The sequence below is a fragment of the Phocoena sinus genome, chromosome 2 (genome assembly GCF_008692025.1).
Source record: "Phocoena sinus isolate mPhoSin1 chromosome 2, mPhoSin1.pri, whole genome shotgun sequence".
Lineage (NCBI taxonomy): Eukaryota > Metazoa > Chordata > Mammalia > Artiodactyla > Phocoenidae > Phocoena > Phocoena sinus.
The window spans coordinates 83,819,151-83,846,769 of NC_045764.1; the positions used below are offsets into that span (position 1 = coordinate 83,819,151).

The 27,619-nt window shown below is 37.4% G+C and overlaps 1 protein-coding gene across 3 annotated transcripts in view; it reads right to left on the reverse strand.

Moving 5' to 3' along the window:
* Window positions 1–2,758: 2,758 nt before the first annotated feature.
* The window catches only part of AP4E1 (adaptor related protein complex 4 subunit epsilon 1), a 72,436-nt gene continuing 47,575 nt past the window's right edge, over window positions 2,759–27,619 (reverse strand). For 2 of the 3 annotated variants that reach the window (XM_032623336.1, XM_032623335.1), the window contains exons 12-17: window positions 24,130–24,253; window positions 19,996–20,254; window positions 10,117–10,674; window positions 8,801–8,991; window positions 7,115–7,272; window positions 2,932–6,091 (exon numbers count right to left, since the gene is read on the reverse strand). In XM_032623336.1, coding sequence (XP_032479227.1) covers window positions 5,931–6,091; window positions 7,115–7,272; window positions 8,801–8,991; window positions 10,117–10,674; window positions 19,996–20,254; window positions 24,130–24,253 — 1,451 coding nt within the window. In that variant the 3' untranslated portion in view covers window positions 2,932–5,930. Of the gene's footprint in view, window positions 6,092–7,114; window positions 7,273–8,800; window positions 8,992–10,116; window positions 10,675–19,995; window positions 20,255–24,129; window positions 24,254–27,619 lie in introns of all 3 variants that reach the window. The other variant, XM_032623334.1, reaches the window with a different exon arrangement.

Consider the following 27,619-nt stretch of genomic DNA (forward strand, 5'->3'; position numbering starts at 1 on the left):
TTTCCCCACACCACCAAGCAATTCCAATTCTAAGTGGACACACACTGGCTGTCCTACAAATTAACTCAATTCTGACACTATCTACCTGGAGATGGCACCAGATCTTAGAAATTAAAGGCTGTTTCACAGGACTGCCCCACTTCAGACACCAATCACAAGTCCAGGTTGTCACCTATGCTAATGACCCAATGACTATAAACTGGAAGGTCCCACAACCCACTTCTCCAGTTCAATTAATTTGCTAGAGTGGCTCACAGAATTCAGAGAAACACTTACTTACGTTTATCAGTTTATTATAAAGGATATTAATATAAAGGATACAGATGAACAGCCAGATGAAGAGGTACATAGACTGAGAAACAGAAGCGTCCCAAGCACAGGAATTTCTGTCCTCATTAGAACTGGGGTGTGTCCCCTCCCAGGATGTGATGCATTCACCAACACAGAAGCTCATCAAATCCCTTTGTTCAATAGTTTTTTTAGAGCTTAATCTCCAGCCCCCAAACCTTCCCCTTCCTTGAGGTCAGTGGGTAGGGCTGAAAGTTTTAACTGTCTAATCACTTGGTCTCTCTGATGACCAGCCCCTTTCTGAGGCTGTGTGTGGGCTCCACTCCAAAGTCACCTCAATAGCATTAACTCAGGTGTGCTCAAAAAGGCTCCTTATGAGTAACAAAAGACACTCCTATCACTTCTGTAGGTGAAGACTCGTCCAATATTTGGGTTCAAATCATTTCACCTTTCCCATAGCTCACAAAAACTCTTCTATTTAACCCCAACAACCATCAACTAAGATAAAAAAACTAAATTCTTACATCTTGATATCCATCATCAATGAGGACCAGTTTGTTCTAGTCACTGACATTGCCCTTACCTTTATTAAATTATGTGGTAGCAGGTCAGAGCAAATGCCTCTCCCTAAGAATATATAAGCCTTGCCTCTGTTCCTATTTGTCACATAATATAAAGGGTGGAGAAGATGTGCAAACAAATTCTAATTACTTTTCTCTCACTGAAGCACAAATAATCTCTAGACTCTAGTCTCTAACCATTTGGCATAAGTCCTGTCAGACCCCATCAGGGAAAAAACTTCCTGAAGTCAGCCATTTAGTCACATTGGCAACTTAACGTTTTAAGAAAGGAAAAGTATGCATCCACTAAGGAAAACAGTTTAAAATAAGTAGAGGAAATTGATTCCCTCTCTTGGAAAAAAGCCCATAAACTAGCTGCAACCACCTACAAGGACCCATTATTTTTTCAGCATTATAGGTAAACATGTTTGACTCTCCCCACTGGTAGGCCCATCTGCTCTGCATCCAAGCCACAATCTTTAAGTTTTCACAGTTTTCTGGGACTCATTTTTGTGGGTATCCTCCTATCCTGGATCCATAAAGTTTCCCGTGTGATGCAAATGAGACACATTTCCTTTTAAATAACTCCTTTTCCTGTGCTTCATCCCAGAGGGCCAGTTCTTTCCCAACTTTCCTGACACTATTGACATTATTAATGTCAATATAGTTGTCTCTCCCATTATCAGTTCTTACTTTGATAAAGAAGTGATACTAATATAGCTGGTAAATCTGCCTTATCATATTCACTAGCTCCCTATCTTTAACTTCACTGACCAAATGTCTACTGCTTCCTGTCCTAGAACAAGTTCTTCTAGACCAGTAAAACTTCGTGGACATCAAAGTCCCCATTCTCCAAGTCATAACTTCTAGCTGTAATCACATTGCATTTGCAGAGATCTCTTAAATGACATGGCAAATTATCATGGGACTTAGCCTTAAGCTGGTAAGGTTCTCATCAAGTGGTCATATTTTCTCTCTCCTACCTGGTTCAAACTGGCACGAGCTATTTTCACTAGAACGCTTTTCTGCTGACTTATATCTTTAAACCAGATCAGATCACTTTTCTTTATTTCTGGGAGAGCCACAGTATCGCTAAAATCAATCCCTGGATGTTACGTGGTCTCAGATTACTTATTTTGAGGGGACAGGTCTCTTTAGTCATTCATTCAATAAACTGAGTGACTATCAGGTACCAGGCAAAAGGGACATAAAAATACACACCTGGTTCCTAACCATAAAAAGCTCATGTCTCTCATTATGCACACACGTAACGAGTAACTTCCATATAATCATTAACTCCAGTCCATTTGGCTGCAGGCCACCCTTCTTTTTAGTTACTGCAGTGGGTGTGAGGCATTTAAACCTCCTTTACCTTCTGTGGCCCAAAGATGGGGTTTCAAGTCTCAGAACATTTTTTTTGCTACACAGTATAGCCAACAAGAGGCATCAGTGAGATCCAAATACCATCTCTGATCTAGCTTTGTGTTTTAGGATACACAATACAGAGATGGCCAGGAGACTCAGAGTCTTTGGACACTAAGTCACCACCTGACTTACCGTGTTTCTTGCATCTTGAGGAGAGGAATACAGAAACAAAGCACTCTGCTTTGAATGCTCTGGTCAGGCCAGGATGAAAGCAGGGGATAGGGACAGGCACCTGAGGATCGATCCATGCTCTAACCTGTCGGAAGCCCATAAAGTTTTCTCTGAACATCATATAGAAAGAGCAGTTATCTTTATTTTTAACCAATTAGATGACATTCTTTGGGGCTGTAATGAGTATATTACTCTTTTCATCCCATTCCAATTGCTTCTGCTCTTTTTAGCTAATGCCTATCTAATTATTGAATAGTATTACTTTTATTCAGCTATTTAGATGATAAAGCATATATATAGACCAAAGAACAATATAGATCACATAATATTTATTACGTTTAAATGATTTTTTTCATATTACAGAATTCAACTCCAAAATAAGGTAATTAATGCCTGGTAAGCTGTTATTCACTTGCATTTTTCCCTCCTAAATTTTGAAAACAAACACCTTAAAAGACATGTGAATCGGTTCAGTGCACTTTTAGTGACTCAAAATCATGAGACAAAGACCACATTTATCCATTAAAAAAAAAAAAACTCGATATTTTAAAATATTCATGACATGAACTAAAATAAAGGAACAAAAAAAATACTGCATTTTCACCACAATTGTTTTGGTAGATGACAGAATATTGTCTTGAATAATGCTCCTCTGCAGAGCGTGTGTGGCGCTTGGCATGCTTGGCACATTAGCACTTGGTAACTGCTCGGCCTCCACCTGCAGTTTTTTCAGAAGGACCCTTACTCGGGGGTCCACATTCCCCTGAGACTAATCTGCCTGACTCCACAGGGACTATTCTGGTGGGAGCCTGATCCTTCTTGCTCCACCTGCTCTTAAGGCTTTCCTGTCTTCCCTTCATTCTCCCCAGATTCACACTTGTTGCCACCTGCATTCTCAGCAAAGATGCCCAGCACAGAACTCACACAGCTGAGTCTCCCCCACAATAGCTCTCACTCCAGATGTTGCCCCTTTACTTGACTAAATTATGACTAGAAGGTAAAGAGACGATCTGCCCACAAAAATTGTTCTTCCTACTTCATAATCACATCTCCTACAATGCAAAAAAGGTTGGTGATGCCTGATCTAGAACTTAAAACATTAGTTTAGGTAGAATATATACTGCTCTAAAGTTCTTTAAAATCTACTCTTTCCTATTACTGTTTGTTTTTAAAAACCATAAAAATATAAAAATGTAAACATTCTACTAAACATTTCAGTAGAAACTGTTACCCTACTTTCTATGTAGTGGGTTTGGAAAGAACAAAAGTGACACCATGTTCCCCTTGGCAGACCCCAAATCATGCTCCCAGCCCTAACCTACCATTACACATTTCCCACCATTAGACAGAGCTGTACACCAAGCATGTCTCTCATGAAAACTGCTACTGTCACCCATGAACACCCTGTAACAAAGCAGTACAGTAGCTCACTGTAATCTCTCCCAGCTAGCTGTCCATCTGCTTGCTGGGCACCTTACATCCACTGCTCCACACCCAGCCTTGGTGACCATGCAAACACATGGAAGCAGGGACACAAAAACCAGAAGCACCTCTTCTGCCACACTCTACATTCCTTTGCAAAGTGAGAGGGCACTTCCTATCTCTTTGTCAGAGTATCAGCAGAACCAGGTAGGGTGGGAGGGTGCTGCTGACAGATGCAGGAATAAAGAGAAAGCTGATGAGTCTAGCCACCAGTGTCCACCACTCCCCCATCATTCACATTCCCTTCATCATGACACTGCTGGGAGCTTGAGGATGAATCTGATCTTCTATTCAAAGGAAGAAACCTACTCAGGAAATTCTAGCCACTTCTCATTGCTCTTGCAGCAAGGTTTCACTGTATGTTTTTCAAAAGCATGAAATTAATGTGTTATTTTTTTTATCAGTAACTTATAAATTAATTTTTTTTAATGCTGCTTTTGTTTTTAGGGAGAGATATGCTAAACACAAATGACTAATGAACTCTATCAGCTTTGGGGAATCTCCTCAGCATCTTTATCAGCTATGATTAATAATGAGATAACCTAAATCCACACCCGGGTGATAAACAGTACCAATTAACCAGGGTATTAACTGCAATGACTTAAAACTATATTACCTGAATAGTTTCCATGGTGAAGTATCAGAAAAAGTGAAATAATAAATATTTTCCACAGCACCATAAGGTTTTATAAAATACTATTTCAGTTTTTAACATTAATGTATAATCTCAAGATTCTGGTCTATCATTCATATTAGGCTTAACCTCTTTTCTGACAAAGGCCATATATATAGGCACAACTATAACATAAAAATCATATATTTTACTGAAGAACCTGTATGGTATACTTAGACAGTCACTCTTCTGGTTGTATCCATTGAGTACTAGTGGATTCAAAGCCCAGGAAAGATGGTTTTGCCATTTATACTCTAATCACAAATTTTAATTTGCCAAAAAAAAAAACCCCAAGTGGAAACTAAGATATTTGCCATAACTGAAAATCCTTTTATACCTGTTTGCTTTAGTACTGTGGGCTCTTACAGGTTTTGTTTCTATACAATATTTTGTAAATGGCTCTGAGTTTGTAAAACAAGAATACAGTGATTCATTTTGAATTTTAAAAATAAACGCAAGTGGAAAACAAATTTTATAGCCTAACTGTCTGTAATTATGTGTAACAAGTTACCTATAATAAAAACTGTACCGGGCTTCCCTGGTGGCGCAGTGGTTGAGAGTCCGCCTGCCAATGCAGGGGACACGGGCTCGTGCCCCGGTCTGGGAGGATCCCACATGCCGCGGAGCGGCTGGGCCCGTGAGCCATGGCCGCTGAGCCTGCATGTCCGGAGCCTGTGCTCCGCAACGGGAGAGGCCACAACGGTGAGAGGCCCGCGTACCACAAAAGAAAAGAAAAGAAAAGAAAAAAACTGTACCACAGATTGGATCCCCCCAGTATCCAACATGCTCACGGATCTCCTGAACTATTAGTGTGTGCTGTGTCAACTTAGTTCAATACTGATCTAAGCAAAACATTGCTGAAAGTAATGACTTGCCTACCAAATAGCATACATTGCATTCCAAAGCCAAATTTGAATTCGATTTGGGATTATTAAGTCCATGTCTCCCCTCCACTAATGCAGAGAACTGAGACTTGGCTTTACTATACATCAGGCAGCACTAGAGTAAATCTGCTATAAAATTATTTATAACAAAATAAATATTTTCAGTCCCTCTACACTAAGTAATATATAAATCATTAGCAGTTTATAACATTAGCTTAGGTCACTGTTTTAGGACCCAAACATACTGTACAATCCTGAGTAAAAGGTTAGGGGTACAGTTTCTTGGGGATCTTTCTTGATCAGGAATCATAAAGAAAACACATAAAACCACACTTATAATAATCCCCATTTTCATTAGAAGTACCATGAGTCCTTTTTACTTTGGTAAATTAGTTTATCTATGTAAACAATTTATTTTGAGGGAGTAAAATATAAGCAGAGCTTCTGCTAGGATCCTTCCATCACCTTTTGACACTGATATAGTAAATAATCAGGAAGAGTAGAGCAGGAGGATCTGAACCACAGGGCTAACATGTCACCATGAACTCGGAAATGCAGCAAGCAGGGGATGGATGGGAGCAGCTGACAGGCCAACAGCCCTTCATTGCCTACAGCAAAACAAAGTGAGAAATTCTTTAATACAAAAAGACTTCAACAGACATTTCTACAAAGAAGATATACAAATGGCCAATAAGCACATGAAAAGATATTCAACATCACTGATCATTAAGGAAATGCAAATCAAAACTAAAGTGAGATACTAGTTCATACCCATTAAGATGGTGATTATCAAAATAAATAAATAAATAAATAAGTGTTGGTGAGGATGTGAAGTAACTGCAACCCCTGTGCATTGCTGAATGTAAATGGTGCAGTTGCTGTGGAAAACAACACAACAGTTTCTCCAAAAATTAAATATAGAATTACCATATGACTCAGCAATTCTACTTCTGGGTATCTAACCAAAAGAACTGAAAGCAGGGACTCAAACACAGATTTATTTGTACACCCATGTTCAAAGCAGCGTTATTCACAATAGCCAAAAGGTGGAAGCAACCCCAGTGTCCGTCAAAAGATTGATGGATAAACAAATGTGGTATATTCGTAAAATGGAACAATATTCAGGCTTAAAAAGGAAGGAAATTTTGACACATAATATAGATGAACCTTGAAGACATTATGATAAGTGAAATAAGCCAGTCACAAAAGGACAAATATTGTATGATTCTACTTAGATGAGGTAACTATAGTCGTCAAATTCATAGAGACAGAAAATAGAATGGTGGTTGCGAAGGGCTGGAGAGGGAGGGGCAATGGGGAGTTAGTGTTTAATGGGTACAGTTTTAGTTAGGAAAGAGGAAAAAGTTCTGGAGATGATGGTGGCAATGGCTGCACAACATGAATGTATTTAATGCCACTAATCTGTACATTTAAAAATGGTAAATTTCATTATGTATATTTTACCACACAAAAAAATTCTTTAATGAAGTCTGAACAACACACTTATCTGAAAGATACTCATAACATGAAATACAGCTCTAAGAAATCTGACACTTCTAAGAGTTGATTTGCTATCTGATTGTAAGAAAGCCCCTATAAACACAAGATTGCCTTTTTAGAACACTACAAACCTATAATGTCAACAACATGAAGTCTTAGTTCCTGTTGCAGGGCCTTTAAGGTAGAAGGCAGAGCAGCTTGTGATTCTGACATCTTCACATTTTGTTTCACATCATTTGCGAAGGATAACCAGAGTTTACCAAAGTCTTCAGTCGAGATTTTTAATGGCCTGAAAATAATTTTTAAAATTAGATTTATGTCCATTAAGAATGAAACAATTCTAAACAGACAAATACATTTCAAATGACTCATGGGAATAAAAAAAATCACTGTAAATGTAAATCCCACAAAATCTATGTTTTTTAAACCAAATATGATTAGAATACTTACCATTATCCTCCAACCTGAAGAAAATGCTGAAAGCAAATGTTATTAAAGAACAAATGTCTTTTCAATAAATCACCCAGTTCTCTCTTTTTCTGAGTATTAGTCATTACAGTAAAATTTCACCAAGTAATTTCATGAATCATTCAAATATAAAACTTTTCTTTCATGTATACTTTAGATTTGGGGATGAGATACTCTATCAAAGTCATGTACAAGAGTAAGAATACAAAGAGTTAGCACCTTAAGCAAACTGGACCAACAGAAAGGATTTTAATAAATGTATTTTTTAAATGGTTCAGGTAATTGAAGATCAAATAGTTAACCATGGGGTATCTCTGAGAGGAATTACAGGAAATTTTTATATTCTACTTATATTTTTCTATAGCATTTAAATCTTTATAACTATGTATTGAATTTATAATTAGGAAAAATATTTTTTTAAGATACAGAGGATTTTATTAATAAGCACAGAAGAACCGTCTGTGTCATATATGTTGTGCTTCTTCAGGTTACTAATGCTCACCATGGGACATACCTTCATAGTCACAGAATGTAAGTTTTTTGAAGGCTAGATTCTATCTTTTCAGCACCACAGGTATAAATAAATACTCTGACAGATTTATAAACATGTTCTTACTAAAAGACTTTAAAGAATGGGCAAAAATTATAGTAGTCTAACACAGGTAGATGTGTGAAGGTTAAAAAAAATTTTTTACAGATATTCATTGGTATTCTGCATTCTTGGTTCAGGCAGGCTTCATTTTTAAAAATGTTTGAATACAGTATAATATATTCATAATACTAAATAAGAGCAGAAGGGTTAAAAGGTTGTTTTCAATTATTTGAGTAACTGCACAATGCTAGTAAAATACTAAATACTGTATGTCTAATAAAAGTTTAGTAACTTTGTTGAGCCATTTTCTTGCAGATCTCTAAAACTTTAATGAACAGACTTTACTAAAGAATTAATCAAATAAATGAAACACAAATGAAAAAGACTTTAAAAGCTTTTTAAAAAGTCAGGCAGAATCTTTGAAATTATTTCAGTTTAAACATTACTTTAATATTACTTTCTCTCGGAAGTTCTCCAAGATCACCAGCCAACTCGAACCTATATCAGGTCCCACACCATAATGGCCCATCATATCATTTACTTCCTGTTCATAGCACAATTCACAATTATACATGCATTTATGTGATTGTTCGATGTCTCCTCCCTAGACTGAACACTCCCTAAACGCAGGGGTATGTGTAGTTTTGAGTTGTTACACTCCCTAGCACCTAGTACAATGCTCTGTCCAGAGAAGAGGCCTAATAAATATTTGCTGAATGAAGGAATAACTTGAATTAATATTCTAAAAAATATTTACCTAATGAAATCTAATAGTGATAAGTTTACTGAAAATTCGAGCTGAACAGAATGAGTATCCATCACTTGGTAATTTATAAAACCAGAAAGATTCCCTTCTGTAAAAGGTTTTTCCATCTGCACACTGTATTGAAAGTTTTTGGTGCTTTCTGCTTCTATTACAGGCAAGCAGCATCCAGGTTGCTCAGTGATCTGTAAATAAAAGTAATGTAAGTATTGAAGAAGGGATCAATACAGGCTATCATATGAATAACTATTTTCTATTTAATTGAAGTGGTACAAAAGCATACAATTGTGAGATGTTAATAACAAGCCACACCATGAAGATAACTGACAACTTCACTTGAGAAAAATTCACTAGCACAGACAATTAAGAAATAATAATACATAGGTCAGAATTATGTAACAAATGGTATTACAATGAAAATGTCTGTATGGTTTAACAACAACAAAAAACAGATTAAACTCTAGTCATGTGTCTCTCAACACTAGCTAGTACCAGTTTTTTTTTTTTAATTAATTTATTTTTTTTTTTGGCTGCATCAGGTCTTAGCTGTGGCATGCAGGATCTTCATTGAGGTATGTGGAATCGTTGAGGCATGCGGGATCTTCCACTGTGGCACGCAGGCTCTTCACTGTGGTGCATGGGCTTCTCTCTAGCTGTGGTGCACAGGCTCCAGGGCGTGCGGGCTCTATAGTTTGCTGCACGCGGGCTCTTGTTGAGTCACATGAGCTCAGTAGTTGTGGTGTGCAGGTTTAGTTGCCCTGGGGCATGTGGGATCTTAGTTCCCTGACCAGGGATCAAACCTGTGTCCCTACATTGGAAGGTGGATTCTTTACCACTTGACCACCAGGGAAGTCCCTAGCACCAAATTTTTAAAGCTAGAAGAGTGCAAAAAAAAAAAATCTTTCCCTCTCATTCTCCACCCTTACTCAAGCTCTGGTGGTAAAGCTCAGACAACTGAAGTGGGTTTTGTGTTTTTAAGTTCCACAGGTGATTCTAATGCACATCTACAGTCAGGAACTTCTGCCCAGGTCAGGCCCAGGTAGTATCCCATTCAATATATTCTAGCTCATAGAATAAATTGGGTCAGTTTTCTCAGTCTTCCCCAATACATCTTTATTATGTTTCCTTGTCTCTTTTGAATAAATTTTTCCTACTTAAAATAATAAAACAATCTGTCACACCTTTCACTGTTTTTGCTTAAGAGGAAAGAAGGATGTGGGAGAAATTTACAAGCCATCAGATGAGTCAACAGCAGAAACACTAAGTAATGTTTCTTACACTAAGAAACATTAAGTAATTCATTGTCTTACCTTGAAATTTTCTGCAGGAGCAATTTCTAAGTTAGCACTTTTCAGTTCTGAAGCACTCTTATTAAAAACTGACCAGACCATCAACAAACACTCATCTTTCCAAATTTTGTAAGAAGACACTGATATGGTTTCATTATTACAGACCTCCGTAAGATCTGAATGCACGTGTTCAGTAGTTTCTTCCAACAAAGAAGCAGCTAAAGATATTTCATTGGCAACTGAGGCTGCAGTGGACTGGGGAGGGTGAAAAACTTCCATGTTGTTATCAGCAAACAAAGAGGGTGTAGACAGCCTGCAATTTGAGATTTTCTCAACCAAGGGCAGTTCTGTGAGTGACTCAGAATCTAAAAGTTCTGAATTAAGAGAAAATTTCTTTACTTCTTTGTCTCCTCTATCCTGCAAATGATCCAAATAATAGTCTTCTTCATAAGTCACATTTGATGAAGAACTAAAGGAAGAACAGGTCATATTTTGAGCAGTGGTTGTTTGCCCGCTTTTGGTTTCCTTGACTTTTGATTTCCTTCTGAACTTGTGAGAAAGGGTATCTGCTTTTCCTAGCTGCAAAGATAAAACATAATAATAGAAAAAGAAACCATTCTACTAAGTCATGAGTTTTAAACTTTTTTTTTTATAATTTCAAATGAGCAATGTACTAACTTGCTACGGTTCTACCTATAAAGCATAGATTAACAAAAATTCAGAGATGAATAAAATGTTAAGCCCTAAAATTCTGACAGCTACATAACTCTGAACTAGTAAGCTAAATCTATTTCTCACTAGAAACACATAAAATCAGAAAAAGAAATAACATCAAAAAGTCAATCATGAACAATTCTAAAAACTTGTTAGACTTAAGAAAACTAGAGTACAGAACTGCACAAATTAAAAACAGTGAGAAAGCTAGCCATTTTTTGAGTTTCCAGAGTTGTCCTGTAGAAGCTAAGATACCCTCAAATACAGGGATGGGTCAAACTTTGGTTCAGTAATCTATAATAATCCTGTTTTCATGACCTGTGAGTCGATAAACAGGGAAGAAAAACTGACTTCACCTCAAGAATCAGCTAGTGTGGCTTACTAGAACACACGGCAGGAAAGAATTCTAAAAGTAACTAGGGATGTTTGGTACAGACTCAGGAGATGGGAACAGCAAACTTGTGATTCTTGCGCTAAGCCTCCCAAGGAAATGTCTGCGAATCCATCTAAGAAGAGTGATGGCTCAAGTGCCCCCTTGCCTCACAAAGTTCTAGGTAGAATCAGTGCAGCAGACTGGGTCTACTTTAAGTTCATCCTCCTGGAGGCTTGAACACTGAGTGGCCATCTTTCACACGATTCTAGTTAACCAGAATTCTAGCTCTCTTCCAAGTCTCAACAGCTAAGTTTGTCTCTTACCTTTCAATTCACAAGCCAAAAAACAAGAACTAACATTATATTAACACAAAAATGAAAACAAGTTGGGGACTTCCCTGGAGGTCCAGTGGTTAAGACTACGCACTCCAGGTTTGATCCCTGGTTGGGGAACTAAGATCCCACATACCGCAACTAAGCCCATGTGCCACAACTACTGAGCCCACGCACTCTAGAGCCTGTATAATGCAACTAGACAGCCCGCACGCCACAACTAGAGAAGACCCATTGCAGCCAAAATTAATTAATTAATTAATTTTAAAAGTTGGGAGTTTCGGGGGGAGGAGGACTTCCATTTCCAGTAGCCATGGGACTCGAATTAGATGTACATTAGACTGCTCAATATTGTTCCTCAGGTCACTGATGCTCTGGGTTGCTTTTTGTTTTGTCTTTTCTTTCTCTATCTGTTTGATTTTGGATAGTTTCTATTACTTTGTCTTCAAGCGTATGATCTTTACTTTTTAAAATATTTATTTATTTATTTATTTGGACGTTCTGCATCTTAGCTGTGGCACACGGGATCTTCGTTGCAGCATGTGGGATCTTTTAGTTGCAGCATGCAGGATCTTTAGTTGCAGCACACGGGATCTTTAGTTGTAGGATGTAGGATCTAGTTCCCTGACCAGGGATCAAACCCGGGCCCCCTGCATTGAGAGTGTGGAGTCTTAACCACTGGACCACCAGGGAAGTCCCCGATCTTTTCTTCTGCACTGTCTAATCTGCTGTTAGTTAGAATTAACACAAGCCAGAAGACACCAGACAGACAACTTTGTTAAATTACTTAAAGAAAAGAAACAGTCGGTTTCCGCAGAGCTGGAACTCCCAGCTCGGGGTCTCTTCCCTCCGCCATCACGGAACTGCCCCGGAGCGTGAGGGGAGGGCGGCCTCACTGAGGCTACTGGCTCTGGAGGGGCCCCAGTGGCCGAAGCCGCAACAGTCGTGGGGACAGCGGGCCGGCCAGGTGGATGAAAGGCTCTTGGTGCTGCAGCCAGGAGTCAGTGCTGTGCCTCTGAGGTGCGACAGCCAACTTCAGGACACTGATCCACAAGAGACCTCCCAGCTCCACGTAATATCAAATGGCAAAATCTCCCAGAGATCTCCATCTCAACACCAACACCCAGCTTCACTCAACGACCAGCAAGCTACAGTGCTGGACATCCTATGCCAAACAACTAGCAAGACAGGAACACAACCCCACCCATTAGCAGAGAGGCTGCCTAAAATCATAATAAGTCTACAGACACCCCAAAACACACCACCAGACATGGACCTGCCCACCAGAAAGACAAGATCCAGCCTCATCCACCACAACACAGGCACTAGTCTCCTCCACCAGGAAGCCTACACAACCCACTGAACCAACTTTAAGCCACTGGCGACAGACACCAAAAACAACAGGAACTACGAACCTGCAGCCTGCAAAAAGGAGACCCCAAACACAGTAAGATAAGCAAAAGGAGAAGACAGAAAAACACACAGCAGATGAAGGAACAAGGTAAAAACCCACCAGACCTAACAAATGAAGAGGAAATAAGCAGTCTACCTGAAAAAGAATTCAGAATAATGATAGTAAAGATGATCCAAAATCTTGTAAATAGAAGGGAGAAAATGCAAGAAACATTTAACAAGGACCTAGAAGAACTAAAGAGGAAACAAGCAACAATGAACAACACAATAAATGAAATTAAAAATACTCTAGAAGGGATCAATAGCAGATAACTGAGGCAGAAGAACAGACAAGTGACCTGGAAGATAAAATAGTGGAAATAACTAATGCAGAGCAGAATAAAGAAAAAAGAATGAAAAGAACTAAGGACAGTCTCAGAGACCTCTGGTACAACATTAAACGCACCAACATTCAAATTATAGGGGTCCCAGAAGAAGAAGAGAAAAAGAAAGGGACTGAGAAAATATTTGAAGAGATTATAGCTGAAAACTTCCCTAATATGGGAAAGGAAATAGTTAATAAAAGTCCTGGAAGCACAGAGAGTCCCATACAGGATAAATCCAAGGAGAAACACGCCAAGACACATATTTATCAAACCGTCAAAAATTAAATACAAAGAAAACATATTAAAAGCAGCAAGGGAAAAACAACACATAACACACAAGGGAATCCCCATAAGGTTAACAGCTGATATTTCAGCAGAAACCCTGCAAGCCAGAAGGGACTGGCAGGACATATTTAAAGTGATGAAGGAGAAAAACCTACAACCAAGATTACTCTACCCAGCAAGGATCTCATTCAGATTTGATGGAGAAATTAAACCTTTACAGACAATCAAAAGCTGAGAGAGTTCAGCACCACCAAACCAGCTTTACAACAAATGCTAAAGGAACTTCTCTAGGCAAGAAACACGAGAAGGAAAAGACCTACAATAACGAACCCAAAACAATTAAGAAAATGGGAATAGGAACATACATATTGATAATTACCTTAAATGTAAATGGACTAAAAGCGCCCACCAAAAGACACAGACTGGCTGAATGGATACAAAACCAAGACCCATATATATGCTGTCTACAAGAGACCCACTTCAGACCTAGGGACACATACAGACTGAAAGTGAGGGGATGGAAAAAGATACTCCATGCAAATGGAAATCAAAAGAAAGCTGGATCAGCAACTCTCATATCAGACAAAATAGACTTTAAAATAAGGACTATTACAAGGGACAAAGAAGGACACTACATAATGATCAAGGGATCAATCCAAGAAGAAGAAATAACAATTGTAAATATTTATGCACCCAACATAGGAGCACCTTAATACATAAGGCAAATACTAACAGCCATTAAAGGGGAAATCGACAGTAACACATTCATAGTAGGGGACTTTAACACCCCACTTTCACCAATGGACAGATCATCCAAAATGAAAATAAATAAGGAAACACAAGCTTTAAATGATACATTAAACAAGATGGACTTAATTGATATTTATAGGACATTCCATCCAAAATCAACAGAATACACATTTTTCTCAAGTGCTCATGGAACATTCTCCAGGATAGATCATATCCTGGATCACAAATCAAGCCTTGGTAAATTTAAGAAAATTGAAATTCTATCAGGTATCTTTTCTGACCACAATGCTATGAGACTAGATATCAATTACAGGAAAAGATCTGTAAAAATTACAAACACATGGAGGCTAAACAATACACTACTTAATAACGAAGTGATCACTGAAGAAATCAAGGAGGAAATCAAAAAATACCTAGAAACAAATGACAATGGAGACACAACGACCCAAAACCTATGGGATGCAGCAAAAGCAGTTCTAAGAGGGAAGTTTATAGCAATACAATCCTACCTTAAGAAACAGGAAACATCTCGAATAAACAACCTAACCTTGCACCTAAAGCAATCAGAGAAAGAAGAACAAAAAAAACCCAAAGTTAGCAGAAGGAAGGAAATCATAACAATCAGATCAAAAATAAATGAAACAGAAATGAAGGAAACAATAGCAAAGATCAATAAAACTACAAGCTGGTTCTTTGAGAAGATAAACAAAATTGATAAAGCATTAGGCAGACTCATCAAGAAAAAAAGGAAGAAGACTCAAATCAATAGAATTAGAAATGAAAAAGGAGAAGCAACAACTGACACTGCAGAAATACAAAAGATCATGAGAGATTACTATAAGCAACTCTATGCCAATAAAATGGACAACCTGGAAGAAATGGACAAATTCTCAGAAAAGCACAACCTGCCAAGACTGAATCACGAAGAAATAGAAAATATGAACAGACCAATCACAAGTAATGAAATTGAAACTGTGAGTAAAAATCTTCCAACAAACAAAAGCCCAGGACCAGATGGCTTCACAGGTGAATTCTATCAAATATTTAGAGAAGAGCTAACAGCTATCCTTCTCAAAGTTTTCCAAAATATAGCAGAGGGAAGAACACTCCCAAACTCATTCTACGAGGTCACCATCACCCTGATTCCAAAACCAGACAAAGATGTCACAAAGAAAGAAAACTACAGGCCAATATCACTGATGAACATAGTTGCCAAAATGCTCAACAAAACAATAGCAAACAGAATCCAACAGCACATTAAAAGGATCATACACCATGATCAAGTGGGGTTTATTTCAGAAAAGCAAGGATTCTTCAATATACACAAATCAATCAATGTGATACACCATATTAACAAATTGAAGGAGAAAAACCATATGATCATCTCAATAGATGCAGAGAAAGCTTTCAACAAAATTCAACACCCATTTATGATAAAAACCCTGCAGAAAGTAGGCAGAGAGGGAACTTTCCTCCACATATAAAGGCCATATATGACAAACCCACAGCCAACATCATCCTCAATGGTGAAAAACTGAAAAAATTCCCACTAAGATCAGGAACAAGACAAGGTTGCCCACTCTCACCACTCTTATTCAACATAGTTTTGGAAGCTTTAGCCACAACAATCAGAGAAGAAAATGAAATAAAAGGAATCCAAATCGGAAAAGAAGAAATAAAGCTGTCACTGTATGCAGATGACATGATACTATAATAGAGAATCCTGAAGATGCTACCAGAAAACTACTAGAAATAATCAATGAATTTGTAGCAGTAAAGTAGCAGGATACAAAATTAATGCACAGAAATCTCTTGCATTCCTATACACTAATGATGAAAAATCTGAAAGTGAAATTAAGAAAACACTCCCATTTACCATTGCAACAAAAAGAATAAAATATCTAGGAATAAACCTACCTAAGGAGACAAAAGACCTGTATGCAGAAAATTATACGACACTGATGAAAGAAATTAAAGATGATGCAAATAGATGGAGAGATATATCATGTTCTTGGATTAGAAGAATCAACATTGTGAAAATGACTATACTACCCAAAGCAATCTACAGATTCAATGCAATCCTTATCAAACTACCACTGGCATTTTTCACAGAACTAGAACAAAAAATTTCACAGGTTGTATGGAAACACAAAAGACCCTGAATAGCCAAAGCAATCTTGAGAACGAAAAACGGAGCTGGAGGAATCAGGCTGCCTGACTTCAGACTATACTACAAAGCTACAGTAATCAAGACAGTATGGTACTGGCACAAAAACAGAAATACAGATCATGGAACAGGATAGAAAGCCGAGAGATAAACCCACACACACATGGTCACCTTATCTTTGATAAAGGAGGCAGGAATGTACAGTGGAGAAAGGACAGCCTCTTCAAGTGGTGCTGGGAAAACTGGACAGGTACATGTAATAGTATGAGATTAGAACACTCCCTAACACCATACACAAAATAAGTTCAAAATGGATTAAAGACCTAAATGCAAGGCCAGAAACTATCAAACTCTCAGAGGAAAACATAGGCAGAACACTCTATGACATAAATCACAGCAAGATCCTTTTTGACCCACCTCCTAGAGAAATGGAAATAAAAACAAAAATAAACAAATGGGACCTAATGAAACTTCAAAGCTTTTGCACAGCAAAGGAAACCATAAACAAGACCAAAAGACAACCCTCAGAATGGGAGAAAATATTTGCAAATGAAGCAACCGACAAAGGGTTAATCTCCAAAATTTATAAGCAGCTCATGCAGCTCAATAACAAAAAAACAAACAACCCAATCCAAAAGTGGGCAAAGACCTAAATAGACATTTCTCCAAAGAAGATATACAGATTGCCAACAAACACATGAAACAATGCTGAACATCATTAATCATTAGAGAAATGCAAATCAAAACTACAATGAGATATCATCTCACACCAGTCAAAATGGCCAACATCAAAAAATCTAGAAACAATAAATGCTGGAGAGGGTGTGGAGAAAAGGGAACCCTCTTGCATTGCTGGTGGGAATGTGAATTGGTACAGCCACTATGGAGAGCATTTTGGAGGTTCCTTAAAAAACTACAAATAGAATTACCAGATGACCAAGCAATCCCACTACTGGGCATATACCCTGAGAAAACCATAATTCAAAAAGAGTCATGTACCAAAATGTTCACTGCAGCTCTATTTACAATAGCCAGGAGATGGAAGCAACCTAAGTGTCCATCATTGGACGAATGGATAAAGAAGATGTGGCACATATATACAATGGAATATTACTTAGCCATAAAAAGAAACGAAATTGAGTTATCTGTAGTGAGGTGGATGGACCTAGAGTCTGTTATACAGAGTGAAGTAAGTCAGAAAGAGAAAGACAAATACCATATGCTAACACATATATATGGAATCTAAGAAAAAAAAATGTCATGAAGAACCTAAGGGTAAGACGGGAATACAGACACAGACCCTACCAGAGGATGGACTTGAGGATATGGGGAGGGGGAAGGGTAAGCTGTGACAAAGCGAGAGAGTGGCATGGTCATATATACAGTACCAAACGTAAAACAGACAGCTAGTGGAAAGCAGCCGCATAGCACTGGGAGATCAGCTCGGTGCTTTGTAACCACCTAGAGGGGTGGGATAGGGAGGGTGGGAGACGCAAGAGGGAAGAGATATGGGAACATATATATATGTATAACTGATTCACTTTGTTATAAAGCAGAAACTAACACACCATTGTAAAGCAATTATACTCCAATAAAGATGTAAAAAAAAAAAAAAAAAAGAAACAGTCAACCTCAGGTTCACAGCCCAGAGAAAATACTGTTTTAAATGACGGTGAAATAAAAGGCAAAGATGGGAAGAAAAAAAAAAACCTTAACCCCTACAGTGAACTATGTAAAAAAATTAACTGAAAATGGACCACAGACCTAAAAGCTAGTTAAAATGAAATACTCAATACAGCCTAGATCTATGTAACTGAGAACTTTAAACACTAGGAAAGTCAGAAGAGAATAGGATTGCTAGAGAAAAGCAGCCATGCAGAAGGACTTATGATACAGATGAAGCATATCCAGTGCCAATCCTGTCTGCTTTGCCCGAGTGAGAGAGGAAAAGTTGGGGATGAGGGGTAAGAGAATACATGCTAATTTAATGTAATTATTTGCTTCCCCTCCTGCAAGGTGCCATCTGAGTTATAGCTCCTCACAGAATTCATGGCCCCATAAAACAGGGAAATAACCTTTTTTTTTTCAACTATTCTAGTGATAGCTGAGGGGAAAAGAAAAATGTAAAGGGGTAACCCAAAAAGGATTTAACCTAACTTAAATAGAAAAACATCCTAATTACATTTCTGATTTCAAGCCCACCACAAAAAAGTCTGGTAATTAATTTATCACCCTGAATGTTGTCCAGAGAAATACTCTAAGTGAAAGCTATGCACTTCGTTGAGAAGGCAGGAATCCTTCAACACCAGCAATGAGGTTCACAAATCAGGGCTCCATAAGCCTGGATGCACTCTGAACTTGATGCACTCTGACCACTGAGAACTTGCCCTATCAGTGCCAGATCATTCTCTGGTACCCTCAGCACGGCCTGCTGGAACAGCTTAAAGAACCAAAATCAGTCACTCTGCTGCTGAACTACAAATGCTGACTAAAACAGCATTAAGATACTTATTAATACTTTTAGGCTGAATTTGCTTTTTCTTAGAAATGAATATCAAGTGAAAAAAGTGGGGTCTGGAAAAGAAAGAGATACAGGCAAAGAGTGTAGCCTAGAGACTGGCCTAGTGTTGACAGAGATGAAGGGAAATTCCACCAAGGGAAATGGAGGATGAAAGAATTGTGATGATGTAAAACTGAAGAAAATATAGCTCTAATCACAGTTTTGCACTAGGTGGGATCATCTGCCCACCAAACAGGAAATTGCATGTGGAATTCTCAGATACTCAAAAATAGTACTTGTCCTTCACTCCAGTTTTATATTTTTTTACTAAGAGAATAATATATCAGCATAAAAAGGTTTTGAAAATAATAATCATAATGTCTGAATATAATTTTCATTTTTGTATAATTCCTTTCAACCTCAATATACTTTTACCTTAACAGTTTTAAGCAAGGTATAAGTAAAACTTCATATTCTGCTTTTTTTGCTTAATAAGTATTAATTTTACAATGCAACATTTATCATTTTTAATGACGAAGCAATAATTAGAGCTAATATAATTTATGTACCAATTCTCCTGTTAGGATATCAAAATTGATTCCTCTTTTTCACTATTAAAAATACCATTTTAAGAAGTACTTTTTCCATAGACATATCAATACTGTTGAACTATTACTATTGGTAATATTTCCATCAAGTCCCCTTTCCACTGAGACCTGTCCTCTCTACCAATGGGGGTGAGAATACACATGGTCATATTTTTAACTTAATTTGGACCCGGACTCGCCCCAGCTGACTGGACTAAAGAGAATACCTGACTGAAGCTGAGCCAATTAGATTTTCTCTTTTAGGAATATAAAAGGTATGTCACTGGTGGCTCTGGAGCTGGGGAAGCCATTCCTACCATGTGTATAGATAACAGTCACGAGCTTTTGTAGGGCCAGTTTTTTTGTTCAAAACAGGGAACACAGATTCTCAAAGGAATATAACTGACTACTTACCAAACTGATTGTACTTTCTGATCCTAGCCCAACAAATAATGATGATGCCAGCAGCTGCTTTTCTTTCTCTTCTTTAGATTGGGTAAGGGCTTGAGATTGATCGTTTTTTGTTATAATTTGATCTACATTCTCCATTATTATATTCTCTTGAGGGACTGGCAGAGCTTCTGTTTCATCACCAGTTTTGCTTTCCCTCTTGGGAAGATAGCCCTCTTTCCCCCACAATTTCTTTATCCCTTCCAGCTTCAAGCTATTTGTCCTAAGGAGATTGATAATGAAATCAAGTCAATTTAAATAACTGCTAAATAGTTACCTTCTTGAGGCGTTTTTAAAAACACATCATTGTCGTGACCTTTTAGAAATAGCTTTCATATTATATTCTACGTGCCAGAAATAAAACCTAGATCTTTAGATTTTATTTTAGTTATAGCCAACCTCCCCTAACTCTCCAGCCAAAAGATTTAAGGCAACAGAACTCTAGACTTAGTTAAAAATTTCAGATTAATTTTCATTTAATTCCTTGAATAAGATGTCCAAAAATAGAACTACTGTAAATCAGTTCCTTTCACCTATTGACTTTTCAAAAATACCTTTAATTCTGATGGGTTAAAGATCAGAAACGATATGTTTCATACCTATAATCACTCAGTGAAGGAATTAACACTACATAAATTCACTACATAAAATCCTGTTGAGAGCAAAAAAAAAAAAATCATTCAAATCTACTCCTATGTGTAAATTTACCTTTAATCCACAAGGTTTTCTTAATGTGAGCACAAGCTACACTTTCAACTATTATAAATGTACATTTATAAAAATGAATGAAGTTTGATCTGTAGAAGAAAACAGTAGTATTTTTGGAAAAAGCATGAAGGTTAGGAGTTTTTTTACACCTGAGATGAAAAAGAATAAAGTTGTGATTAGAATTAGGTCTCACCTACAGTTGTCCCAAAAGCTACAGCTGTGAATCATAAGTGCAGGCTGAAACAACCAAAGACTGCCTCTATTGTTTTCATATAAGAACCATGTGTCCTTGGCACTGGCTCATTTAAGTATCCCTCTCATGATCCAAAACTGAATTTTTAAAATTTGTACTACAAGATAGGCAGATCGTGAAATGAATCTAAAAGAAGGATTCAGAAATATCTGTACTATTATTCCATTTTAATTTGTTGGAATCATGGTCAGTTTGATTTTCTGTAGTATGCCAGAAACAAAAACAGATCATTATACTTCATACTGAGTGAAGAACTAATGCTATTAAGTACTAACTGGCTAAAAGAAAGTCTAATGTTAATAAAGAACGCCCTATAGGGAATTAGTCCATTCCTACTCAATGAATTTTACTGTTGAATGTTCCTTTACAAATATCTTCATTCATCCCTTTCTTTCAGGTACCAAAAGAGTTTTCTAAAAAGTTAAAAAAAAACCTGTTAGTTATCTATCAAACCTCTTAGAAGAAAACTGGTTGATCTTGTGTGAGCAGACAAAAAAGTCATCAGGGGAACCCCTAAAATGACCCCAGCACTTCTAGGATGCTCAACAGCAACAACTCAAAAGGATTCATGAATGCCCAACAGCAGGATTACAGTGTTTTTTGTAACCCTGTTTACCAAAACATATCCTTTAATTATTGGGTGGGGGGAATAAAAAAAAGCAACGCCCCAAATGATTCAAATATTAGTTTAACTAAAAAAAGGTAGGTGTGGTAGACCCTGGGATGTTCCATCCAGATCCCCCTTCAACGAAGGACTTTGTTGGCGCAGCTGTTAGGAGCATAGCACCCTTAGGGATTTGCCTCAGTTGCAGAGAGTCACCTCATTTGCAGATCATGCCCTTTTCCAGGGCAGCCCATATCCAATAATTGATGAACAGAAGTATAGAGTACTGGCCACCCATTTTAGCCTAACTCAGGACAGCTCAGATGGGCCATTCTAGCTTCAGAGCTTCCTATGGGGTCAGCAGACACTGTTGTTGGCACTGCATTGCTTAACTTCTTCCTCTGCCCAAACCCTCTTCCTTTCCTTTCCTTCCACAGTTGTTGATGCCAAGGGCACTCCTTAATATTCTGCATGCTAAATTCCATCTTGGAATGCACTTCCCAGGGAATTCAACCCACAATAACAGGCAAAAATGAGAAGGGGAAGAAAAAGGAGCCTGAATACATGCCTATTATCAACATAAATTTTCACTGTCATGCATTACATAAAGTCTAAAAAGGAGGTAGATAAATAAGAGAGCAGCATAAAACTGTTTCATACACAAAATATGCCTCTTTATGATATGAAACATAACGTAAAAAAATTTTAAACATAAGTCAACTTTGCCTGGATTTTGACAACAATAATATTATAATTCATGGTTTTATACGGTATACCTTTGTGTTGTTTTTAATCAGACCATTCAAACACAGATGTAGATTATGGCCAAGCAATCTTCAAAAGATTAGGAATGTACTTTGAGCTCTAGAAATTCCCATTTGCGGTAGGGTGCTGCTCCGTAATAGGGCTTAAGGTAAGAAATGCTAAATTGGGCTTGCCCCACTTTATTCTCAGCTTGCCAGAGACTGCAGAAGAATGATCATCTCCTCTCTAAAGCTGATACACCTCACCAATTACCACTTAGGTTCCTAATCTGAAATAATGTGTGAGCTGTGGTCCTCTTTGGAAAGAAATTTTAAATTCATCCCTCATGTTGCACTTCATGGTAATCCAGCATATGTATAATTCCTGAGCAGCTTTGCCAAATGTCATTTCTCTGAGGGTAGTACATGTACACATACAGGATTTACAAGGCCCTGTCAAGTCCCCCAGATCCTAGTTCAATACTAAAAAAGCAGATGCCATCATCTGTTGTGCAGGCAAAAGGGACTACGTTTCCTCCCTGGGTTTGGAGAGTTTCTGTCTCTCCTTCCCTTGCCCCTCTATTCCCTGTTTGAGGCACTTAATTGCTATCACCACCACCATCACATGCTCACAAACCGTATCTGCTCCCCATGCTTATAATACTGAAATTAAATGTCTGGGAAAGAAAAGGGTGTCAACAGAGCAGGAAAAAAACGCTAAGAAAGAGATTTTGAACTTATGCCATTTCAATCAGTATATCATTCTACATTCCTCATAATCTATGTGTCATTTTTCTGATAAATACTTCTTATAACCATATCACTGGAAGACTGACAAATGCAAAGACTACCATAAAATAAGGTTACTGAGTCTGTTCAAATGTCATCTTTCAAAGTTGTCACCTTTGAGATTTTATCATTTATTCTAACAATGTTGCCATTTCTCAAAACATTTTTGAACTCTTAGAAGAAGCTCCTTCACAAACAAGAAAGTCATTTTCATTACTTTATGTCACATTGGTATACTGACCAAAGTTATCCAGCTTGACTACTAATTTTATGTAGTAAATTCAGCTTTTGGATAATAACAATAATGATAGCAATGACAATTATTAATTTTAGTAGCTACCATTTATCAATCATTTATTATGTACTGAGTTGTATGAGGCATTTTACATACATTATCTCATTTTATTAACTTAATCATATTTCTAGTAATTTATTCATATTTCCAAAATCAAAATTTACCTAAAAAGGATGAAGATTTGACTCCATGTTAAGACATTTAGAAAAATGTATCACCAATTTTCAAGGTGGCTGGAAAGAAGCTCTGAAAGTATTCTGAACAAAGTACACAGCTTTCTCAAGTGAAGTCCATCATCTTTATGTTCATCTATATATTCGTCAATCTTTAATGAGATGGTTATAAGAAGTATATTATGAGGAATGCAGAATGATATGAACAGTTACCTCACTGGGTATATGAGTTCTGATACATTTCTTTAAAAATGTGTGTGTGTGTGTGTGTGTGTGTGTGTGTGTATGCATGATGTGTAGTAATAACACACACATCATTACTATGTGTAAAGCTTGTATACATTCTATACTGTCTTGGAAGTAAGCAAGCTCTCTTAAAGTACAAGGACAGGCTATACACTATGAATACCTCGAGAGCAATAAATAGAAACAGCTGAAACAACAACCCATGCAGAATTTAGCTTTCAGGAATCCTTCAACATGTAAAGACATTTAAACACTCCCATGTTCTCAATTTTAAGAAAGGAACTTACTCTTTTAGCCCGGTCTCTGTACTATTCCCAGATATATCTGAACCAAGAGAAATGCCAGCAGGAGACTGTCGTCCAGAGAAGCCAGATGAAGAAAAGGAGAGTCCATATGGTTCAAAACTGAGAACTAGAATTTTAAAACAACAACAGAGGTTCATATTTAAAACAAAGCAAAAATTATGAAAAAAAAGCAAAATATAAAATAATAGAAAACTAGAATCCAGTGACAATTTTTAAACTGGAAGGGACTTTGGAAATGATCTAATCAAATATTTATAGCAATAATAATAAAGCAGCTATGATTTATTAAATTTCTACTACAGTCTTCATACAATTAGTTAATCAAAGCCAGTCGTTCATTTTTCTTTTTACCACCCTTAAAAGCTAAAAAAGAATTCAATTAGGAAAGACAACTGATAAACCAGGTCTACTGAAAAGTTGCTGCTCTCATGCAAAAATGTTTAATGAACTATGAATGAAGACCTGACCATGTTTCTGTTTAACAAAATGCTCTTAGGCACATTCCTGTACCAACTGGACTGATGGAGCCCTCAATGTGAAATCCCCCTTACTGACAAAGAACAAGGTTTACCCAGGTTCAGATTCCTTTGCATCTGTACACCCAAACGAATTCAGTCAGAGCCATAAAATTCATATTGTTATTGTGGTAGAGCAGATACCGATATCCACTTTCCTCTTCTTTCTAAGCTACAGAACCTTCGATTCTTAGCTAGGTACATGGCCACCCAGAAAAGAGATGACATTTCTAGACTCCTGTGCCATGTGACTGAATTCTGACCAATGAAATTATATACACATTTTGTGTACAATTTCTGGGAGGAATCCTCCTGGAAGAAAAAACTTCCTCTCTCCCTTCCTCTTTTATGTTCATAAAAAACCATCATCAATACTAGGCTGCCTACTTCTGGATTTCTTTAATGGAAAAGAGCAATAACCCTCCGCCTTGTATAAAGCCCCGCTTTCTCTGTTTTCTAATATGCTATTTAGCTAAACTTAATCCTAACTGGCACATTATCTCTTTGGACTGTCTGGATTATAATACAAAGGACCTTCTTAAATCATAAAAAGTATCTTAGAAAATAAAATGTGAACTTCTGTAATTATTATCCTCATCTTACAAATGAGGAATCTGTGGCAAAGAGCTTGCCAAAAAGTCACCGAAGAGTCAAAGACAAGAAATGAAAGAGGCAAATGAGAAATCAGATACTCTGGTTCCAGAACTGCACTCTCAACCATTATATTACACTGTCTCCTTCAAAGGAAACAGCACCTAATCCAAAGAGTACTAAATAAATTAGCTTGTGTGTTAGCTAAATGAATGATATGACTGTGCACTATAAAAAAATAATGGGCTAATTAATAAACAGGTGAAGGGTTCAGACTAGGTCAGCAGTTTCCAAGTGCTGATTTGATAACCAGGAACAAGCTGGCTTCACAGAATCTCTCACGTATCTTTTTATACATACAACCAGGCTTTCAGAGATATACTTACAGAAGGTATAGGAGTAGGTCTCAAAAATCTGTATCATTTTTTTTAAAACTCTCTATGTGATTCGGATTCTGAATCATGTTTGGAAACCAATTGTCTAAATCTAAGGTCCTTTTCAGATAGAATATCCTCTCATTTTAAGCTTTCCAATCATCTGGTTTAACCTTCTATCTCAAGGTTAGAAGGCCTCTTTTAAATAGCAGCTGTGTCAGTCACCCAGCCTCTGCACTGAATGTTGAGAATTCTTTCATGTGTTTGTTGGCAATCTGTATATCTTCTTTGGAGAAATGTCTGTTTAGGTCTTCTGTCCATTTTTGGATTGGGTTGTTTGTTCTTTTGATATTGAGCTGCATGAGCTGCTTGTATCTTTTTGAGGTTAATCCTTTGTCAGTTGCTTCATTTCCAAATATTTTCTCCCATTCTGAGTGTTGTCTTTTTGTCTTGTTTATGGTTTCCTTTGCTGTGCAAAAGCTTTTAAGTTTCATTAGGTCCCATTTGTTTATTTTTGTTTTTATTTCCATTTCTCTAGGAGATGGGTCAAAAAGGATCCTGCCTGTGATTTATGTCATAGAGTGTTCTGCCTATGTTTTCCTCTAAGAGTTTTATAGTGTCTGGCCTTACATTTAGGTCTTTAATCCACTTTGAGTTTATTTCTGTGTACGGTGTTAGGCAATGTTCTAATTTCATTCTTGTACATGTAGCTGTCTGGTTTTCCCAGCACCACTTATTGAAGAGGCTGTCTTTTCTCCATTGTATATTCTTGCCTCCTTTGTCAAAAATAAGGTGACCATATGTATGTGGGTTTACCTCTGGGCTTTCTCTCCTGTTCCACTGATCTATATTTGTTTTTCTGCCAGTACCATACTGTCTTGATTACCATAGCTCTGTAGTATAGTCTGAAGTCCAGGAGCCTAATTCTTCCAGCTCCGTTTTTCTTTCTGAGGATTGCTTTGGCTATTTGGGGTCTTTTGTGTTTCCATACAAATTGTGAAATCTTTTGTTCTAGTTCTGTGAAAAATGCCAGTGGTAGTTTGATAGAGATTGCACTGAATCTGTAGATTGCTTTGGGTAGTAAAGTCATTTTCACAATGTTGATTCTTCCAATCCAAGAACATGGTATATCTCTCCATCTATTTGTAACATCTTTAATTTCTTTCATCAGTGTCTTAGAGTTTTCTGAACATAGGTCTTTTGTCTCCTTAGGTAGGTTCATTCCTAGTTATTTTATTCTTTTTGTTGCAATGGTGAATGGGAGTGTTTCCTTAATTTCACTTTCAGATTTTTCATCATTAGTGTATAGGAATGCAAGAGATTTCTGTGCATTAATTTTGTATCCTGCTACTTTACCAAATTCATTGATTAGCTCTAGTAGTTTTCTGGTAGTATTTTTAGGATCCTCTATGTATAGGAGCATTTCACCTACAAACAGTGACAGCTTTACATCTTCTTTTCCGATTTGGGTTCCTTTTATTTCTTTTTCTTCTCTGATTGCTGTGGCTAAAACTTCCCAAACTATGTTGAATAAGAGTGGTGAGAGTGGGCAACCTTATCTTGCTCCTGACCTTAGTGGAAATGGTTTCAGTTTTTCACCATTGAGGACGATGTTGGCTGTGGGGTTGTCATATATGGCCTTTATTATGTGGAGGTAAGTTCCCTCTATGCCTACTTTCTGGAGGATTTCTATCATAAATTGGTGTTGAATTTTGTCGAAAGCTTTTTCTGCATCTATTGCGATGATCATATGGTTTTTATTCTTAAGTTTGTTAATATGTTTTATCACATTGATTGATTTGCATATATTGAAGAATCTTTGCATTCCTGGGATATACCCCACTTGACCATGGTGTATGATCCTTTTAATGTGCTGTTGGATTCTGTTTTCCAGTATTTTGTTGAGGATTTTGCATCTATGTTCATCAGTGATATTGGCCTGTAGTTTTCTTTCTTTGTGACATCCTTGTCTGGTTTTGGTATCAGGGTGAT